Source organism: Pagrus pagrus, assembly GCF_965226575.1.
Source record: "Pagrus pagrus genome assembly, chromosome: 7".
NCBI lineage: Eukaryota > Metazoa > Chordata > Actinopteri > Spariformes > Sparidae > Pagrus > Pagrus pagrus.
Window position 1 is genome coordinate 19,808,875 of NC_140191.1, and position 15,252 is coordinate 19,824,126.

General features: G+C 39.5%; 1 protein-coding gene across 1 annotated transcript in view; it reads left to right on the forward strand.

The window, feature by feature from the left end:
• cdkal1 (CDK5 regulatory subunit associated protein 1-like 1) overlaps positions 1 to 15,252 on the forward strand; it is a 238,825-nt gene that overhangs the window by 80,257 nt on the left and 143,316 nt on the right. Inside the window, exon 7 of the mRNA XM_084357757.1 lies at positions 1,097 to 1,217. Within this exon, the coding sequence (XP_084213883.1) occupies positions 1,097 to 1,217 (121 nt within the window). The remainder of the gene's footprint in view (positions 1 to 1,096; positions 1,218 to 15,252) is intronic.

Below are 15,252 nucleotides of genomic sequence, written 5' to 3' on the forward strand. Positions count from 1 at the left end.
AGTCACGCCTCACCGATTGGCTCTTTGTCCTCCTCTGGGGCAGATTGTCATTTTTATCTACCAATTGATAGCCATGCTTCCTGCCCTGAGCCCACCCTCCCAGGAGACCCATGTAAAGCGGATGAAAACGGGAAGACAATTCCATCCCTCAGCGCCTCCATCTCGCACACCTTCTGGCTGGTAGCCTGTTAGATGGTTGGAGAGTACTGCATCCCATTTCGGCACACCGAAGGCTAGACATCACTTGCTATTGGCTATTGGACTCAGCAATGTATTTTCATTTGCTTCTGCCCACACTGTGATATCAAAGTCAAGCTAGTTTCAGAGTTGTTACAGTGTGCACTTGGTAAAGGATCTGAGTGAAACAGCCCTCTTTATTTTGACGATTCTCTTTTTCCCGCTTGTCCTTCATAGTTTCCACCTGTATTGTGTACTCACATCCATTCTTAGTTGATTCAAAATGCAGCCGATGCCAGAGGTTGGCCGATTATTCCATTTCCTGCACAGCTAGTCCTATTAATTTCTGTTTGCTTTGACCAAACCTTAACACATTATGTCTGCTCTGAAATGCTTCTCGTCTGTTCCTGTGTCCTTTTCACACTAACATCATACTGAATAGATGAGAGACGTTTAATGAAGGCTTTTATCTGGCTATTTAGAGGTGGATAAACCTTTTTGAAAGCTGGATCACTTGGAAGCTGGATTTCTTTTTGGTATTGTGTTTGTGGGTAAAAGGTTTTATGTAAATGTACTTGGGTGTGTGATTGTGTGTTTGCACTGTATGTTTGTGTACATTGAAACAGACTACAGAAAGAGGAAGTGATCTTACCAGCCAAACCATGAACTTCTCTTTGTTCTGTTATCTCTATCTTCTTCTAGTTGTATTTGTAATTTCTTTTTTTCCCCAGTTTAAACAGGGCAACGTGTAATTAACTTAAATGTACTTGTTTTAACATGGTATTGCATACATCTGCACAACCTCTGCATTTTAGAGTGTCACAGGTGCAGCAAGTAAACTTCAGGAAAAGGTGACAGTGGCAGTTCATGTTTCAGTTTGAAAAAGAATGAGTAGTGAAGTTATGTTTGTCGTTTTCAGGTCACTCAGTTCGTCTGTTGGGTCAGAAGAAAGATGGAGGCCGAAGGCTTGGAGGAGCTAGACTGGACCTGCCCAAGATCAGGAAGAACCCTCTCATTGAAATCATCTCTATTAACACTGGGTAGGATACAGACACAGAGAACATAAAATATTCAGCTTTAACTGTGTATTCAATGTAACTGCCCCCCAGCCATTTGGTTTATTATGTGTGTGTGTGTGTGTGTGTGTGTGTGTGTGCCCACTCTCCCTCACTTTGCACAGCCACTTAAACAGAGCCCTCTGTGTTTCTAATATTATCAATTTCACATGGTTTGTGTGTTATTTGTGTGTAGTAGGGTGTTTGTATGCGTTTGTGCATATAGTGCTATTTGTTCTTCAAATGTAAATCCAACAGAAACACAACAGGTGTCTCGCCTTTTGCAACAAAACAGACAGTTAAATATAGAGACATCATTCCTTTGTCACCTTTTCACATCATAGCTGTGATTTTCTGTATTATCCTGGTATGTCCTCTTTATGTTATTTTTGCCTGGCAGTAGGTTTGTTCAAGAGTACTCCTGTTGCATGATGTTTGGATATTTAAAAATGCCTCGAAATAAGATTTAATAGAATAGATGAATAAATAAATGTATATAGATAAATGCTATAGTGGGATGGAAGGACAGTTAGATGGACTTACCCACTAACATGTGTGTAACATAGACACTTACATTCACATGTACACACACATTTTTATGGGCTAATTTCATGCTGTTTACAGATCTGTGTGTCTCTACTAACCCATGTGCTGTATTCTCAGTGGGCTAGTTAAAAAGGTTACGACAGGCTAATTCCACTGTGCTGGGCCTCCACTGATGATAATCCATCAATCATCCTCCTGCACGCTCTCAATGCTTACACACTAATGGCTTGATTCACAAAGCGAGGAAGTAAATAACTTGTAGACACAGCACCAGTGTTCTATGAGACTTCAGTTTTCTCGGTTTAAATGAATACTTTTTTGTTCTTGCACTAATTTGTTCAAGTCCTTTGGCTTTCTAGTAGCTGCCAAGTAAACAACCTTAAAGTTGTAAACATTACATGAGCAACAATACATCATGTCTTTGTTTGAGTCTGTTGTGTACACGTTTGTTACTGTCAGTAAGGGGGTTTCAGCATTTTTCTGGAATTTCCCATTTTTTTCCCTTGAACCATCTGGGCTAATTGCAGCATCACTCTTGTCCATGTAACAGAGTGACCCTACAGCAAGAAGGCAGTGACCTGTTTTCAGGTCCTGACCTTTTAGTTATTACTGTTCTATCACCAGAGTAGGCATTTTTATGATTATTTGGGGATTGATAGAGATGGAGTTGATATATTGTAATGCTGTGTGGCGACAACGTAACTATACCTCAACATTGTTGTCATCCATTTTTGTACTTGTTATAGGGGGATCTCTGTCTGCAAGAAGATAGCAGATTGCAAACCATTGTGGAAGTCTATCATAAGCAAAAATGTAGCTCCAACATAATATTTTTGTCTTCCTTACATGTACCTCAGATACAGCCTAAAATGTTGGATCGGGTATGGGCAACTACCAGTACCCAAGTTTATGTAACAATCTGATACCAAGGGTTTAACCTGAGCCAGGCTTTACAACAATGATAGTAATCATATCATATACATACAGGGTTAGTAGTACACAGTTGTTAAAATAATTAAAAACACGATATAACATGTCTGTTAACAACATTGTGACATAATTATTTTCTAAACACATATTACTGCCAGCCTTAATTTAAAGAAGCATCAGTTTAAAAATGTATAAAGTGCTTTCCTTAAGAGCTGTTGTTGTCTTAGATGTTTGTAGTCTCCTGAGCTCAGTGGTCTTTATTCCTGACTAAAGCCTCTTACTCATCTAATACGACTAGAAACACTGTAAATCCTACTGGTTCAACCATAGTTTTCCAAATATACTGGCATTTGTGGTCAACACCAAATGTGGCATGTTTTAAAAGGGAAAATGTGAGGTTTGTGACCGAAAGAAAATAAAATCTTTTATTACTGCTTCCACAGTGAAGTCAGTTTGGCCAGCACTTGGCAATTTTTATTTTTTTGGAAGTCTCATTCACTGCTCCCCTGTAAATCACTACCTTAAACCACCACCAGTGTCATATAATTGGTTTATTCCTGGTTTTGTTGTTAAGAATAGCTGTAACAGATGCAGACACACAACGTCTTTGGCCCTTTACACCCTCTGTGTGTCTTTTTGATATTGTTGATAAATGGATCTTAATCACTCTCAGTTCCTCTATTCACTCTGTCTTGGTCTTGGATGTGTGCATTTCTGCCTGTCTCCCATTTCCTGAGTTTTTGTGTGTTGTGGTATGTGTGTACAGATGTCAGTCCCTTGCCAGCCTCCCTTTCAGCAGGGGGTCTGTATCTGATCCAGATGAACTGTGTTGTTTTTCAAAAGGGTTAGACTGGCTGAAAACAAATCCTCTTGTTTTTACTCTTTTAACTGAAACTCTGATAGTAGTCCGAGGGATTACTTAAATATGTTGACAAATCTCTCCCAAATAATGCTGGTGTTACTGAAAATCCAAGCTTAATGTGTGCTTTTGTGTGAGTTGGTCAGTCATGGATGTCATGGTTTCTTAAAGTGTGTGTGTGTGTGTGTGTGCGTGTGCGTGTGCGTGTGCGTGTGCGTGTGCGTGCGTGCGTGCGTGCGTGCGTGCGTGCGTGTGCACTGCGGAAAAGAGGCAGAATGTGCTCTTTATGTGGTCTGATTTTAGATGATCTGTTTTAAATATTGCTCTGAGGTAGTAGTGACATCATTGGTGACATTTGTCAGCTGATGAAACAGAGAGGTCTTTGTGTGACACACAGACACACACACGCACAACATCAGTTGCAGTTGTCCTCCAGTCTCCCTCTGCGTCAATAGAGAACATTTGAAACTATTAAATTGTAGTGTGTGTGTAAGTGTTCCCAGTTTGTTGCCAGTTTGTCTTTGTGTGTGAACATGTGGGATGTCTTCATTTAAGAGTCTCTCCCTGTGCTTTCTTTCGTTTCCAAACCAAATGTCAAGTTGATGTCATGCTGAAGGGTAGAGTGCTTTCACAGGTTATCAACAGGTCCTTGAAAAGTCTTGAACCTTGAATAATTTTATGGCATAAAGATATGCAGTTAATCGATAAGTAGCTCAAGTACAACTTTGCAGAGTGGCTATTATGGCTATAGACTCTTAGTCTTGTCTGAGCATTAACATTGTTTTTTTAATGGAGTACATTGACATCAATCGTGTTGCTGATTTCAGTGATATTCAGTCTAGTAGATCAACGCTGAAAAGCAGAACAGGATTAAATTTAAGTCATGAAAGTTGTCAGAGGTCAAGGGAAATAAAACCACTTGCTCAGCACTGTATTAATCTAAGTTCTTTGTTTTTTGACTATGCTTAGTTCTCAATTGAACACGAATGGTAGGGAAATGAATGGATGGAAAGCCAATGAGGGATCATACTCTTAGTCGTGCAGGTTGGAGCACTTGTGTGGAAAGTGTAGGGATCTTGAGAGACATGCTGAAACAGTAGTCACATTGCTGCCTCGTGTAGAAATCTTACAGAAAAAAACCTTAAGCCTTCACCCACTTTGACTTTTTTCAACTATAAAAATTTATATTTTCAAACAAAATCCATTTTCTCGCTTCATATTACGCCACAGATTATTTTTAGTCTGACAGATGAATATACTGTACCCCACCTCCTTCACTTTATCATAGTGCAAATTGACACAAAAGCCTGGTGTGGAGTTTTACCTGGGACTACCTTTTGAAAATTTAATTTCCTGTTCAAATTGATGTACAATATTAGTTTCATTAGTTGCATATTAATTAATTTGCACCCATGAAGTCCAATTTAGATTGGCTTTTTTCCCACCACGTTAATTTTATTCCCATCAGAAAATAAATGCACTATAGTACGGCTAGTACTCAAATGCCCTCTGGCTTTGTATTGAAGGAACATCGTCAAGTTTCTCCTGGGCCATTAGCGCAGTTATTTTGAGTCATATTAACTTGACATATTAATGAGCAAAAGCCCTGATTATTTCTTTGAGGGTTCAGCTCAAAAGCAGAATGTTGCATGGATTTCTTGTTAATATCAGTTGTATTTTGTTTCAGTGCCCTCACGTTTTGTTTGCTTTTTTGGGTTTCAGTTTGAGTCAGGCATACAAAGGATTTGAAGGACAAACATGGAATGATTTTCAGATTTATACTAAATTTAATAAATGTGCACTCAGTATGTATTGGCTTTTATGATACCCCAGTTTTAGAGTGAAATTGCGCTGCAGATGCATGCTATAGTTGTTTTTTAATAGAGTACAGTGAGATTCTTATTCATACGAATAATATTTTTAAATAATAATTTCTCCAGCACTTTTTTTGACACCACAATGAATAGACATCCAAACAGCATAATCACTCTGTCCTCTCGGGGACCTTGAATGTCAGGAAAGTTAACAGGCTTCTGAAGATAAAGTGACACAAAAGCTGCTCCCAGCCAAGGTTTTTAGGAAGTTACCTGCTTTGATTTGAAATGGCCTTTGATAAAAGTAAACCTATAAACCTCCAAAGTTTGGATTTGCAACAATACAGCAGAAATCTTTTTCACTCGTTTTGAATGTACATGTTGAATGGTCTGAAAGCGACGTAGCAGCGGAGGGAATAGTAGATTGTGAATGAGAAGCATGAAAGAGAAATACTGGAAACACACACACAGTTGGTGTTTTTCAGCACTGGATTGAATCAGACGAGGTTCCTTTGAACTCCACCCTACCCATGCTTATGTTGTTGACTCCAGCAGCTGATGTTGGGCTTGTGCTCTTTAATTGGCTTACGTTCCAGTCGCCAGCATTTAGTTTTGGATTGTTCCTTGTTATTTCTTCCATGGCTTCTTTATGCAAACAGATAAGCCTGAGGGCAGAGTTCATTTTTCACACAGCGTCAGACTAGAAAAAGACTGTACCATGTCTTTCTAATGCTCTGTTTTGTGTTCTAGTTTTAGCTCGCTTGATGCTATTAGGAAGCTGGTGCGTGTATGTGTGTGTTTTGCCCTAGGCTACACCAGCGGTCCCTTTTTGCTCTTTGTATATCTGTGTCTGTGTGTGTGTGTTTTGTCAGCAACAGTGAAAGCCCTTTTTTGAGCAAGTTGAATTGTGATGCTAAGCGTCATAAACAAGGAATTTATGACCACTCAGTCAGAATGGGTCATTAAGCTTGTGTGTGTATTTGTTGCTGTTTGTGTGAACCATTGCCATTAGACTCCAGGCATAAAAAAAAGTCCTTTGTTCCACAGTTACAGCTCATTTCATTTCATTATCTGTCTCTTCCCTGTTTTCTATTTAGTCACATTTTTGGCAGTTATAATCTCTGTCATTGTTATTGCAATGTGCTAAAAATCAGGCGTTAGTGATCTTCTGTTCTAACCCCAGACCAATAACCAACTTCATCATCTGTATCCTTCAGGCAGGCAGGTTGACAGGATGACACAGGGGGGCTGGGCACGGTAGGCTTTCTTGTGGTTTGAGAGCTCTCTCAAACATGAGTAAAGAATTTCTGGGAGGCTGACTGCTCTTTGTTGTTTGATGTTTGATTTCTACACCAGCAGTTCATACTTACTAATAAGTGGTCACAGATTTAATTAATGTTAAAATCGAGGTCTGCTACGCAGTTAAAACTTGTGTTAATATTACACAATAATGAAAGTTATGAATCACATTTGAAGGTCATGCATAGTGCAAATATTAGTAATTCCTGTTCATTAAAATGTAATTTTTCCTATCAGTTATATGATACTGTGATAGTACTTTGCTTCTTTCTGGTTAATCTTTTCTTAAGCCACCTCCTGCACATAGTTGTCCTTCATATCCTTGCAGGGTTTTGCTTACAACGGGTCGACAAATAGAGATGCTGACATCTCTTTAATAGGAAAAAAACATTGAAGGATTTAATACATAAAAAGATTCACAGTCAAAGTCCTGTGTTTTGTTACAGGGAAGTGGAAATTTCTTAGTCTCTTTGAGTTGAGTTACTGGCATCACCTATCCAGGGAGTATAAAAGATATCCTTGGAGCACATACAGTATGTTATCCTCTTTCGTTTGTTCAGTTTCCTGATGAATGATTTTACCCCCTTTTCTCTTTTTTTTGAATCCCAAATTTGGCAAAAACGTTCACTTGGACTCAAGGTTGAACAAAAGTCATGGTCACGTTTTTGGCTATGAAAAATTCACATGCCAGTTTTGACCACATTTCATACACATGTGTAAAGAAATAAATTGATGAGGTTATGACGTTTAATTATATGTATATATATATATGTGTGTATATTGTGTATGTGTGTGTATATATATATATATATATATATATATATATATATATATATATATGTATATGTTCACATTTGGTCAGACACCAATCTTGGGTGCCCACCTTGAAACTGTGGTGATTGTATAGATGTAAATTGCAATGTAACTGTCTGGCTGAGGCGTACAACCACGTGGTAGTAATTCTAGCTTGTTTTCACCTTCTGACACCCATAGTAACATATTTATCCTCTAAACTGAAAGCTAATTTAATCTGGCCATAAAGCCATGTTAAATATAGCATGATGGCATTGTTAGGCTTTTGAATAGATATTAATACCTTTTAAACATGAATGTTTGGGAAGCTTTACGCAAGTTAAATACTGTATTAATCTCTAATCATTTATTTCAGTGCTGTTTTTCTATTGTATTCATTCTGTGGTTGGCTACAATCATAAAAGATTTGAGCAGGCTAGTGGCTAATTTCTCACAGACCTTTATTCCTGCCAAATCCTTGATTACTACAGTCATTAATAGTCACTGTAGCAAAATACATGCATGTGTTCACACAAACTGTGTAAACAAAGCCAACAGAGATGGAGTGGAAAGTGTCTTCATGTTTGTGTGTTAGCGTGCATTGTGAACATGTTTTTGTTGCTGACGGGCCCCCTGTGAGTTAGCTGCTTGTTTCCTGTGATTTTCGTCTGGCTGCCACAACTTCTCCATCCACTCTCCACACCGACACAGTGAAATAATAGGTCTTATCAACCTCGCTGCTGACCTTTAACATAGATTTGTGTTAACCATTGTGACCAAGGTGTAATGTTCAGGGCTTTAGCCAGCTGAGAGAGAAGTAAGTTTGGGGTCACAGACGTGTAGATGGAGTGGAAAAACAATAAGCCTCAGAACAGGCAGGACCAGGGTTAGGACTTGGCTGTGAAGCTACAAACGCAGCAGCAGCAACGTGATGTGTCTCTCAATAGCACAACAAACCAGAAAGAACGCCCAAATTCTTAAGAAGAATAACTAAATGCACATAGAAACTTGATATTTTGTTGATTTTCACTTCAAATAGAAAATATGGAATGGTACCTCCTTTTAGGCTTGCAGCAACAATACTCCCAGGTTACCTAGGGTAACCTAGGTAACCTGGGAGTATTGAGTATTGTTGCCTAGGGAGAGGAGTTGAGGACATAGCTTTAGATAAAGCTATGTGTTTTACCATGTTTTTTCAGTTTGTTAAGGCTTTGCAACAGTGTGACTGCAGCTAAAACACAGCTTTTATTATACATAATATAAGGTATAATGTATATAATATAAGTTGGTCAGCGTCAGTAGTGGTCTCTGGCCTGTATGATGTTCTTGTGAGACATTTGTGTCTCCTGTATTTTGTTACAGGAGTATCAAAAAAATGTCGGAGGATAACAGGTCCTGTAAAGATGGCAGATTGTAGCCAATCACCTTCTCACCAGAGCAAATGGTTGGCTACAGTCTATTCTTGTTTTTAGGATTGGCAGCATTGTATCATACCAGATGGTGATGGAGGAGGTGAGGATAGACTTTGTGATGATGGTCTAAAAGTGCACCATCATTGTCTTTGGCAGGTTGAATTTCTTTAACTGCCACACAAAGTCCCCTGAGCTTTCATAATGAAGGAGCTGTCCAGCTCCTGCTTGAGATCCTGTGTGATAGTTGTATGAGCTTGCGTACAACATTTCAGGGTACCTGGGCAATGTTAAAAAATAAACGTAACTCCTAAAAGCTCCATAGCAGTCCTAAAAAGTATTACACTAATCAGAGTTAAAGGAGAACAATGATAATGCAATATGTAACATGTTTTCTGTAGTGCATCTGCTGCTCTAAACACATTTGGGCTTCATTGCCATCAACAACATTTCTTGTTTGTGGTTATGGTTGATTAGATTATTTTTTGTGTTGAGTATTGAGTATTGAGTGTTGAGTATTGAGTGTATGTGTCCTGTAAGTGGCTGTGTCTGTCTACTTGTGCGTTTACTTCTATCAGAAGTGTTCTAGCTCATCTTAGTATTATGTCTGTTAATAAGGCTGCAAACAACTGCAGTCCAATATTTTTTTCCTGCAATTATATACATATTAATATCATGTTCACTTGAATAGAAATTAATTAGGAGTGTTTTATTTATACACTTCCATGCAACTCATGAAGATAGAAAACTAGCAAGAAAACATATTTTTTTGTGACAGTTATTTTGCCCCATAAAGCTAATGGATGGCAGTTGTACAGCTTCTTTAGTCTCAAGTCCTGTAAATGGCTAGTGCACAGCTAGAAAAAATCATAATGGCAAATATATTTACAGTACATATTGACCTGCCAATCTCTTCTCTTTATCTGTATCTGTTTTGTGACAGCTTTTTATTTACTACAGAAAAATCAAATCTCATTCTTTGCCTCTTTGTGATATGTGATGCAAACATCGGCTCCTCTTGCAAGGACATCAGAAAATCCTTTTTTTGCATCTCCTCACTGTCGCATCCAGTAAACTTTCCAGTGTATGAACATTGCTCGATACTCACTTTTCTTATATTGACTATTATCATCGTGGCACTCTTTCACGCTGTTCATTACACAAATGACAGTCTTCAGCACCTGATAGCCGAGCTCCTCTTCCTCTTTGTGTGTCACAATCAGCACGCCTCAGAGCTTCATCCACTGCTGGATTCTTTTCTTAGCCTTCCTTGCAACAATTTCTGTTTTGAGAACCGTCAAACTCAGCACATTGTGTTTTTAATACGAGAGGCCTTGATGCAGCCGGGTAAAAAGAAACAGCACAGCTCATTGGTGACACACTTTATAATAAAGACTATCGGTAAAGAATGATAGTCACCATAAAAAAAGAAGAGTCGTTTTTGCAGATAAAAGCCACTGCTTGAAGGGAAAAGCTGAGTGTGGTACACGGAGAGCCAGGGAGAAACAGGGGTGAGATGGGAAGTCATTAGCGGAGTTAAAAGCAAATTGAATCAGGCCTATGTGCTCTTTTGTAATTTGAATTTCTCTGGCAATTACAGTGAGGAAGTGAATAAGGCCTAGGAGAACAAGGAGCCAGTTTTTGCCTGAGATGCCACAGAGAGACACACAGAAGAAGTCTTTTCTTTTTCCTCTTTCTCCTACACACACACTTTATCAAACAATCGAGGCAGGTATGTCTGAACCCGATTGAAACTCCCATACAGACTGTAATAACGTTACTACTGGGATCCATGCGATATTCACTGCAGATAATTTGTCCATATCTCTCCCTCATCTTAAAAGCAAATACACAAGCCACGTTACACTGCTCTACTTGACTGCGTTTTCATTTTGGTTGTTCGTTGGTCAATGATCTCATCTTTTCTTTTCTGTGTTGTTTTTCTCCCCGAGGAGCAGACGTGAAAATGCATCATGTGTAGCAGCAACAAAAGGGGGAGAAAATGTGCTGATGTGCTTCAGAAAAGTGGAGTTACAGAGGAGCGAAGGGTGTTTACACACGGGTTTCTGATCCCGTACATATGTGTGTAGGATCGTGGGAATGCATGGATGCACAATATACACACATCATCACCACCACATCCTTTGATTTTGCACATTGGAACACATACAACAAATACTAACACACACACCTCCACAAAGGAATTCTCATTTTCTTTTTCTATTTCGTTTCACACACACACACACACACACGATCATATGCAGACACATTCCCACCACTCACACACACACCCACGCACACATACCCACACCTCTTCTAGCTATGTACCATGGTGGCCTTTCCTGCTGTTTATCAAACCAATGTATGGGTAGTTTTCAGCTCCACTGGTCTGAACATATTATTCCATTTCCCTCTTCCCCACTGCTTAACACACAAGCACACACATACATGCCTGCCCCACACACACACACACACACTGTTCTTCCTACTCACTCACCAGGAGTGACTCTGCTCCCCACAGTAAATCCAAAAGATTGATGTGTCTCCTTGGACAAAATGAGATTGTGTGTCATTACAAGGCATTACACTACAGAACCCCTGAGTAACTGAATTAGCCCAGTATGTCACGGCAAACAGAGTTTACAGGCAAACACAGTTGACACACACACACACACACACACACACACACACAGATGACACACACACGCACAACTGATCGTCTTACAGACTATTTGCGCAAACCTTTCTCGTACATGTTTCCTTCCAAGAGGTAAATGGTCCATAGTTGTCAAGTCGGTTTCATCAACCCAGAAATTCAGCTTTCTTCCTATGACTCGACATCAGGCACGTCATTTTGTCTGTGGGGTTGTGTGTACATATGCAGTGCAGTCAGATTTTTTTTGACAATGACACGTTTTGTCATTTATCGTCACACCAGTGCATTGGATTTTAACAGGAAACACTGGATATTAAGTCAAAGACTGTCTTGACTTTTATGTGAGGGTGCATCTAGAATCAATCAGATGAAATGTGAAACAACCGTAAACCTTTTCATTCACAAGTCACTGTTTACATAAACTAATAGAAGCATAATGTTTAATGACCCACCGATATCAGCAGACAACTCAATACGTTCTTTGTTGATGCTCTGCAAAGCCATTCCTGAAGCCTTCATTATGACTTGCAATTGGTCAATATTTGCCAATGCAAAACGAAGAGAATATAGCTATCTATCCATCTCTCCATCCATCTCTTCCTCTCAGGGTATTGAGTCAGTTTTTGAGTTTGACCACCTGGCTTTGCATTACCCTTCCCATGAGGTGACAGCTGACTATGAAATTTGATGCACAAAAGTCTCCTCTGTCTTTGAAATTTAAAACAGTTTTTGCTGCTTTCTGGCACACATTAATTGTCATTCAGAGCAAATCAGGTGTTGTGGCCAAAATGGAAGGTATCCCTGTCATTTTGAGTGCTGGATGCAGGTCTTAGAGAAATGCAACATACCATCATGCTGCAGTGGCCAATCAAATAAGCCGATGATCAGACCAACTGGTCAATAGTACAGTTGTTAAAGCCATTTACACTAAATCAAGCTCTACGGTATAAATATAGCCTACCTCTATGTTACTTCTAATGGAATTCTTTCGTCGTTTTTTTGTCATTCCTGACAAAAAAAGACTGAATTACTCTGAGTTTCTTGTTGCTTGTTTTCACAATCAAAATCGTGATCCAAGGAGACTGCACCAGCAGGGGAGGAGAAATACTTTGCAAACTTGTCAGGAACAAGGATGCTTTCCAAGTTGTGTCCTCCCATGCTGCCAAACAACCCTGCACTACGCCTTATTTGGTCTGAATGAGGCCTTAAAGAAACCTGTGCTACACCTTGCTACTGGACCGTGCTTCCCACCGCTGATCGTGTGTGGAGGGATGTGTTTGATCAATCCTGTGAAGTAGGTACAACAACCAGCCAATCATTTGGATCACAGATATTTTACTGATCAACAAAACATAAAACCATACATTACCAAGCAGAATGTAGAGGATCTTATCAAGCGTCCAGTTAACTTAACTCACCTTCTAGACCAGTAAAGTAGTCCGTGAGACAGTAATCTATCAGTAAAGTCAGCTTGACAACATCAAGTGATTTCATCAGGCAGTTAGTTACACAGTTAAGTGTTCATTAAGGCAGGCAGCAATAAGTCAAATCATCAACAGGTTAAGCAGTGAATCAGCCAGCCTACAAGTCTAACTTCAGATCAGATCTTGTGCCGCTCGCTTTTATCAGTATGTTTGGTGGTTCATAATAAACAAACATCGTACCATTCTTTTCCAGTAACAATGGGTTGACTGATCTCGTACAAACAGTGTCTGGAGGTCTGTCTACAGACAAAACAAGAAGTTGGGACTCACAGTTCCTATGTAGACATGGGGTTACATTTTCACACACATGCACATGCTCTCACACACATACACGTGCTGTCTCTCTCCAGTCAAAACAACAAGCGACGCTGCTGTAGTAGTTACAGTAAAACCCAAGGTCACTATGTGACACATTTTTTAGACACACACACACACACACACACACACACACACACACACACACACACACACACACAGCTGTTTCAGCGTGCAGCATTGGGAACACAAGACTAAACAGAATTCAAGAGGTCAGACACACAGCCTGTATTGAACACTAAGAGGGACAGACCCCAGCTGCCTTAGGACACTTACTCATACACACACTGGTCTCTACCCACAGATGAAAAAAAACATGTACATCTTCGCACACAGAAATACAAAAACAATATTTAGAGGGCTGGTAGAGTTACGACCAACACAGAAATCCTTACAAGTCAACTGTTCCACTCTTTCTCTAACTAAATACTTGAATGGAAAAGGCTTCAGACGCTCAAGTAAACTTTTTTGTTGACTCCTCATAGGTCAAAGGGCAAACACTGAAAAGCCACTGAAATTCACAGATGTAAGATCTAAAAACCCTGAGCATAATTTCTGTTGTTTATCTCGAGGGTCCAGCTGTCATTTTGAAAACAGCCACTCGCTCGTTGTTGTTTTCTGTAATAAAAAACAATGTCAGATTCCTAGTTTGGGAACCCTGAGGATCTATCAGGCAATGACAGACCATGCTGATATGCTTGCATTGATTTTTGTACACAGTGATATTCTGTAGCACCAACATTCATGTTATCATCCAATTACCTGGACAAAAGGCAGACATATTGATAACATTTTTGCTCTGGTTCCTCACACAGTTAAACATCTTGGCTTTTCTTCCAGTGCAACAATGTGTTTGCTGAGTAAACACATAATTTCATTGAATCGAAGTGAGCTGAGGAGGTTAAACTCCATAACAAGTTATGAACACTTCTTCACTTCATCCTTAATCCTCATTCTGGTTTTAAGATTAGAGATATAAGGAATATTCTCTTTATCAGAGGCATGCAAAGTTCCCATGTAACTTGAATGCAACCATCTCTCATGACAGCGTATCATGGATAAATAAGGTTTAGCTGCCAACCTTTCACTGAATAAGTAATCATCCTCTATTCATTGCTCCTAATAGGTCTTTACTCCATTGTGTCAACATTCTTTGTTCCTTGACTTCACATTATTTTGCAACCTCCACTTTGACTTTGAGATGACACAAACAGTAAACTTACAGGCTTGAGGCTTTGTTCACTCGTATAATAGCAGTTTGAAGATTTTGTTTGCTCATATACCCACTCCACCCCTCTCCTAGTCTCAACAATAAGTGCAATGAATAATCTTCCCTCATAATTTGCAAAGTGCTCAGACTTCCCATCACAGTTTAAGCTTTGTTTTCATAATTGCATCTTCAAGCTCGCACAATATGAGCCCCCATGAACACACACAGATATGAACACACACACACACACACACACACACACACACACGCACACACACGTAAATGCACACATGGCCCAATTTGTTTATGTATAGAGCAGGTTTCTAATTAATGTGTAGACCCTAAATGCTTATCGTTGAGAAAACCTTTTCCTGCTCAATTCTCTCCCAGTCTGTATCTTTAAAATGCTGCACATGGGAGCCTATCCAAAGGGAATGATACTGTGTGTGTGTGTGTGTGTGTGTATGTGTCAGGGGAGGTTTACAAATGTATAGAGGAACCTCAGGGCTTTCCTTTCTTTGTTACCTTTTCAAGGCTGCAACCACACAATAGTCTCTCTCCCTCTCTTGCACACATACAGTATATACACACACATACACTCACACACTGGGGAGCTAGCCTCTCTCATTGTAACACATTGATGAACTACACTGTTGTCAGGTACAACAGCTACCTCTGTGGTTTAATTAGCTGGGACGAAACAGAA